General features: G+C 63.3%; 3 protein-coding genes across 3 annotated transcripts; 2 read left to right on the top strand and 1 right to left on the bottom strand.

Moving 5' to 3' along the window:
- Positions 1-559: 559 nt before the first annotated feature.
- On the top strand, positions 560-2788 carry TUP1 (general transcription repressor; the record flags this gene model as incomplete). The annotated part of the gene is made up of 5 exons (XM_028639530.1): positions 560-695; positions 827-908; positions 973-1939; positions 2008-2475; positions 2561-2788. The coding sequence occupies 5 exons, from the start codon at positions 560-562 to the stop codon at positions 2786-2788; spliced, it is 1881 nt and encodes a 626-aa protein (XP_028490100.1).
- Positions 2789-3236: 448 nt separating this feature from the next.
- On the bottom strand, positions 3237-4226 carry D7B24_005372 (uncharacterized protein; the record flags this gene model as incomplete). The annotated part of the gene is made up of 1 exon (XM_028639529.1): positions 3237-4226. One exon carries the CDS (start codon positions 4224-4226, stop codon positions 3237-3239), a length of 990 nt encoding a protein of 329 aa, XP_028490099.1.
- Positions 4227-5798: 1572 nt separating this feature from the next.
- On the top strand, positions 5799-6103 carry D7B24_005371 (uncharacterized protein; the record flags this gene model as incomplete). Its single annotated transcript, XM_028639528.1, has 1 exon — positions 5799-6103. A coding segment is annotated over one exon (305 nt), but the record flags the coding sequence as incomplete, so codon positions are not given.
- Between the last annotated feature and the right edge of the window lie 33 nt (positions 6104-6136).

Here is a 6136-nt window from a genome sequence, read left to right as displayed (position 1 = left end):
CTTGTGCCTTCTGCCTTTCCGCCGTCAATTCACAGAACCCACACGCCAGGCCAGGCTCCCAGATTCTTCTCCCAGCCCAGCCTGCTGCTACTGACTGCTCCACGGTCGTGCGTGCTCCAACCTCTTTCCCAGCTCGGCCCAACCCAACTTTTTCACCTCTACACCCCCATCCCATCGTGGCATCAATACGCATCCCGGCATCGCCATCCCCACGCGCATCATTGTTCAACACCTCAACAGACAGCGCCCAGGGGCCTGTCATCATCGACCCAACCGTCTGCTATCCCCACGCGGCGTTTCGCGCACGCCAATTTGACGAGCTGAACACCTAAGCCCGTTCTTTTGCTGTTTGCTCGCCTACGACCCGTCGCCGAGCTGTACGTCCACCTCGTCGGTCAGCGTGTCATCAACAAACGACGCATTTCGCGCTCCCCTCCCCCTCCCCTCCCCGAAGGTCTTTGCGCGACGCCTATCCGTAGCACCCCTTCGATTGATCGCCCCTTCGCCTTTGTCCCTCGACACGATCGTCGTCGCGTTCACGTCCGCGTCCGCCTCCACCATGTCCATGTATCCTCATCGCGCCATGGGCGGTGCAGCGCCCCCCGTCAACCAGTCTCGCCTCGAGGAGCTTCTCGAGCAGATCCGGACGGAGTTCAGCTCGCAAAGCCGCACCACCGAGGCTTACGAGCACCAGAGTACGCTCCTTCCCCACGCCGCATCTCTCGACGAGACAAGACGGCTGCGGCGCCCCTGCCTTCTTTCCCTGCTCTCTCTCTGCCCCCCCCCTCTCTAGACATGCTCAGATGCACTAACAGTAGCCCATTAGTCCAGGCCCAGGTCAGCGAAATGCAACATGTCCGTGAAAAGGTCTTCAACATGGAGCAGATGCACCTGAACCTCAAGCAAAAGTAGGCACTCGTCGAGCTCATGGGGTCTTGGTCCGCCTCGTGTGACTGACACTACCATCACTAGGTACGAAGAAGAGCTGGCTCATCTCCGCCGGCAACTCGAGATTAGTCGCGGCGGAAATGCCCCTCCCGGCATGAACAGCGGCCCGCCTCCCCACAACGCACCCTCTCAACAGCCTCCTTCCATTCCCTCGGGCAATGGTCTGTTCAACGGCATAATGGCGGGCGGCGGCCAGGGCGGCCTCGCCCCTCCCCCTCCTCCCCAGGACCAGCAGATGGGACCCCAGCAGCACCAGATGCCTCAGGGCCCTCCCGGCTTGCCTGCCCCCCCTCCCCCTCCGCCGCCGCAGTCCCAGCCTCCTCACTTCCAGCAGCAGCAGCAGCAGCAGCAACAGCAGCAGCAACAGCAGCAGCAGCAGCAGCCGCCTCAGCAGGCACCCTACCCCCAGGGTCCCGTTCCTGGCGGTATCGGTGCCCAGCCCCCGCAGAGCACGGCATCTCCTGGCCCCGGTAGGCGCGGAATCGGCCGTCCTCCTGGCGGCGTGGGACCGGCCACCCCGCAGATCAACACCCCGATTCCCTTCCCAGGCGCTACCCAGTCGCCCCAGGTCAGCCACCCGACGCCCGACCACGCGCGCATGGGCAACCCCCATCCTCCCCCTCCCGCTCCTCCGGTGGGCAACGCTTTGGGCGACCTGGACATTGATCGCCTGCCGTCATCGGCCAAGAAGTCGGGCTATGACTGGTTCGTCGTGTACAACGAGCGCGTTCCTCGCATGATCGACGTCGATCTCGTCCACACCCTCGGCCACGAGAGTGTCGTGTGCTGTGTTCGCTTCAGCCACGACGGAAAGTACGTGGCCACCGGATGCAATCGATCCGCGCAGATCTACGACGTGCAGACTGGCGAGAAGCTCTGCATTCTCCAGGACGAAACCGCCGACGTCTCTGGAGATCTTTACATTCGAAGCGTGTGCTTCAGCCCCGACGGCAAGTACTTGGCAACCGGTGCCGAGGACAAGCTGATTAGGGTACGTTCATTTCTAGCATGGTGTCTGGTTGACGTAGGCATCTGAACTGACTCGGCACTTCTCTCTAGGTTTGGGACATTCAGACGCGCACGATCCGCAACACGTTCTCAGGTCACGAGCAAGATATCTACTCGCTCGACTTTGCCCGTGATGGTCGTACGATCGCTTCCGGCAGTGGCGACAGGACCGTTCGTCTGTGGGACATAGAGGCCGGCAGCAACACCCTGACGCTCACCATAGAAGACGGCGTCACGACTGTTGCCATCTCTCCCGACACCAAGTACGTCGCGGCGGGGTCACTCGACAAGAGCGTCCGCGTCTGGGATATCCACCAGGGCTACCTCCTCGAGCGCCTCGAGGGACCCGACGGTCACAAGGATAGCGTCTACAGCGTTGCCTTCTCGCCCAATGGCAAGGACCTCGTCAGCGGCAGTCTCGATAAGACGATCAAGATGTGGGAGCTGTCGACACCACGGGGTCTTCCCAACCCCGGCCCCAAGGGCGGTCGTTGCGTCAAGTCTTTCGAGGGCCACAGGGTACGTATCCGCCACGCGCACCAGGCGTGCCTTTTTTGCGTGGAGCTTCCCTTGTCTCTGTACTCTGGCTAACATTGAACGGCAGGACTTTGTGCTGTCCGTGGCTCTAACACCCGATGCCGCATGGGTCATGTCGGGCTCCAAGGATAGGGGTGTGCAGTTCTGGGATCCCCGCACAGGTGCCACGCAGCTCATGCTTCAGGGACACAAGAACTCTGTCATCTCTGTGGCGCCAAGCCCAACTGGCGGGTACTTTGCTACGGGATCGGGCGACATGAGGGCCCGTATCTGGTCGTACCGCAGCCTGCAGTAAAGGGGAAGAGGGCTGTGAGGAGGAGCTCATTCTTGTTTTTTGCCAGCGTCAGGGGGACGCGTGACGTTGGTAGCGAACTGGGCATGGCAAAGGGCGGGGCTGGCGGCGTCAAGGTCTTGATGGGATTATTTGACCGAGGGCACTCTATCGGACGGAGAGCGGAGAGGTTTTTTTCCCCAGTGGCCCGCTACGGGGTAGCGGGCCACGGCCGACAACCACCCTCCGCTCCGTCTGGTTAGAGCCCTCGAGAAAGAGGCGAAGATTAGGTTTGAAGGGGGAACTAGGTGTGTGTGTGTGTTTGTGTGCGCTGCGTATGTGTGAGTTTGAGTGAGAGTGCGACTCGCGGTGTGACGGTGGTCAAGGCAAAGGAAACTTGTATTCTCGGTATCAATTGAGTGTTATTAAACCCTGCACGCATACTGGTCATGTCATGTACGTCGAGGGAGGGTTATAAGAGGGAGCTGAAGAGGTCTGCAAACTCGTCGCCGCCTTTGGGTTTCTTCTTCTTCTTCTTGGGCTCGACTGGTTTGGATACGGAGGGGTGAGGTTTGGATGTGGGTTTGGATGTGGATTTGGATTTGGATTTGGGTATTGGGTTGAGCAGAGGTTCCGAGGAGGAGGAGGAGAGGGGGAGCTGTGCGGTTGCTGCAGGGGGGTCTCTTCTGCGTGGTGACAATGTCGGTGACAGGCGAGGCGGCGATGTGCGGCTGTCGAGAGGGTCGGCGTCACTGTCGGCGTCACGACGGACGTCATGGCCGACGTCGGGCGCGAGCGGCGGGCGCGCCACGGCGACGCCGAGGTCGAGGTCCCCGTTGGACTCGGGGGCGGGCTTCGACGCGGACGCGACGCGGACGACGGCAGCAGCAGCAGTAGCAGCAGCAGCGGCAGCAGCGTCGGGGGACCTCGGGGTCGGGTTCAGGGGCGCGAGGCGGGCGTCGAGGCGGGCGGTCAGGGCGACGAGGAGCAGGCCGAGGGGCGCGTGCTGGCCGTCGGCGGCGAGCTGGGTGAAGGCGAGGTAGGCGGGGGAGATGACGTGGAGGACGAGCCAGCGGGCGTGGGCCGTGACGGCGGCCTCGGTGGTGGCGAGGGCGGTCGGCGCTCGTCGACTGGGCCTGGGTCCCCCGTTGTCGGTGCTCTTGTTCTTGTTCTTGGGCAGGCGGGCGCGGGCGGCCGCCGCCGCGAAGGAGGAGGAGGAGGAGGAGGAGGAGGAGGAGGAGGAGGAGGAGGAGGTGCGCAGACGGCGTTGGTGGGCGAGGATGGCGGCGTCGAGGCGGCGCAGGGCGCGGCGCAGCAGGGTGAACTGCACCCACCACTTTGCGACGCGATGCTGGTTCCTGTGGCGGTGGTGGAAGCGGTCGAGGATGTGCAGGACGGAGGCCAGGGCGTCGGCGGCGTCGGCGGTTTGGGCGTCGTTGTCGCTGGGTGAGGGTGGTGGCATGTTGTGGGTGTACGTGTGGTGTGTGTGTCGGAAGAGGGATACCGGTTCGATCGTGGGAGGGAAGGCGAGGTGAGGGAAGGCGATGAAAGACGAGGTGAGGGAGGGAAGGGTTGTCGCGATACAGAAAGCTTCGTTGCGCTTCTCGTGCTTCCTCTTCCCAGTGGCCGAAGCAAAGGATCAAGGACCCTACCCAGGTATCTTCCTACGAAGGTTAGGTAAGTACCTAGGTCGGTACGAGAGGGGCACTCTTATCGGTCTCGAGATTGAACGATGCAGACAGGTGATTGGGTGCAGAGTGGGAGACGAGGACGAGGCATTGGCCAATGATGAGGGTTGTGGCATGACACAGCGGGCGTAGCGGGCGCTGGAGGGCAGCAGAGGCGTCGCAGGCGGGGCAACCGGGGTCTTAGTGAACATGCGGCCGGGGGGTTGGGGGGGGGGCGTTAGGGGGGGGGGGGTGTTAGGGGGTGTTAGGGGAGAGCTTCTAGGGGCCTTCAGCGCGTCTCGTGATGCCCATCTGCACGACGACGTAACGCCTGGACACGCACGACGACGTAACGCCTGGACACGCACGACGAACATAATCTGGGCACGCACAACGACGGAACGGCCAGCGACGGCCGTGGGCGCATGGCCATGAATCAGTCTCTCGGCTGTCATGCCCATGCCACGACGTGATGGACCGGCAAGCGTCCGGCTCCCCGTCTCGCCCGTCCCACCTTGTCGCCTTTGCCGCCTGGGTCTGGGCCCTGGGCCCTGGGCCCTGGGTCCTTGGTCGTGTGGGCAGCCCGCGATAAGCTGGGGGGGCTATGGTTAGGGGCGACAAGAAGGAGCACGGCTGGAGCATGGCATGGCTGAAGCATGGCATGACGAGCAGGGCTGGAGCATGGCATAACGAGCAAGGCAAGACAAGCAGGACATGGCCAGCAGGACATGACCAGCAGCACTGAACAGGCAAAGACAGGCAGGACAAAAAGCACGAAACAAGGCAGCCAGTCCTCGAATCGAGGCGGAATGACCGACCTGCTGCATCTCACCTCCGGAGCTAATCTTGCGCTGGGGGCGGCGCCAGGGTTGCTGCGCTTGTTGCTGCGCTTGCGCCGGTCGGGGCTCCGCTTCGTAGATAGGTAGGTCATTCAAGACGCCTGCGACGCGAGAAGACGAGAAAAGAGGGATCGAGGCGAGACGGCGGATCGGATCGAGACACGAGACGCCGGAAAGAAAGCACGAGGCACACGCCAGGCCACCATCGTCGTCCTCTCCTTTCCTCTCCCTTCCATTTGGTGATTTTCTCCTCGACAGAACCCCGCCGCCGCCTCCTTCTCCCCCCCCCCCCCCCTAACCCTCCCAGCTGCGATACCACGTCGACAGAAAAGTCTTTCCTACTGGGACTTCGTCTCGTCGCGTCTGTCGAGCTATCCTGCCTCCACCTCCCTCCACCCAATCCTGCCTGCCCGCGCTTCCTCCGCCCGTCCCCCGCCCCGTCGACGAAGAACCGCCGCCCGACCACGCGACAGAGAAGCATCCGGCCCGTCTCGAACCACGAAACGCCCGCCCGTGCCGCCCTTCTCCATGGCTTCCAGGGTCCCCGCCACCTGGGATGACTACGAACGCGGCGCCTCGCCACGCTCCGTGAGCATCGACTCCAACGCCGTCGCCGAGGACCAGTCGCTCCTCGACGACGGCGACCAGGACTACCAGAACGATGAGCACAGGGACAGCGAGACAGGGGGCCTGCGCCGCCGCCGCCGACGCTCCTCCGTCACGCGACACCTCGCCGCCGTCGCCGACCTGGGCGGCGTCAACAGCATACGTTCCTTCACCCGCAGCTGGGCCCGTGCCGCCGGCTTCGCAGAGGTCATCCCCCAGCGCCCCTCGTTCATCTTCGCCCCCGACCAGGCCCCCTTGGC

Source organism: Verticillium nonalfalfae (assembly GCF_003724135.2).
Source record: "Verticillium nonalfalfae strain VnAa140/NRRL 66861 chromosome Unknown scaffold_329, whole genome shotgun sequence".
Lineage (NCBI taxonomy): Eukaryota > Fungi > Ascomycota > Sordariomycetes > Glomerellales > Plectosphaerellaceae > Verticillium > Verticillium nonalfalfae.
Note: the sequence above shows the minus strand (reverse complement) of the source record. Positions and strands in the feature narration are given on the sequence as shown.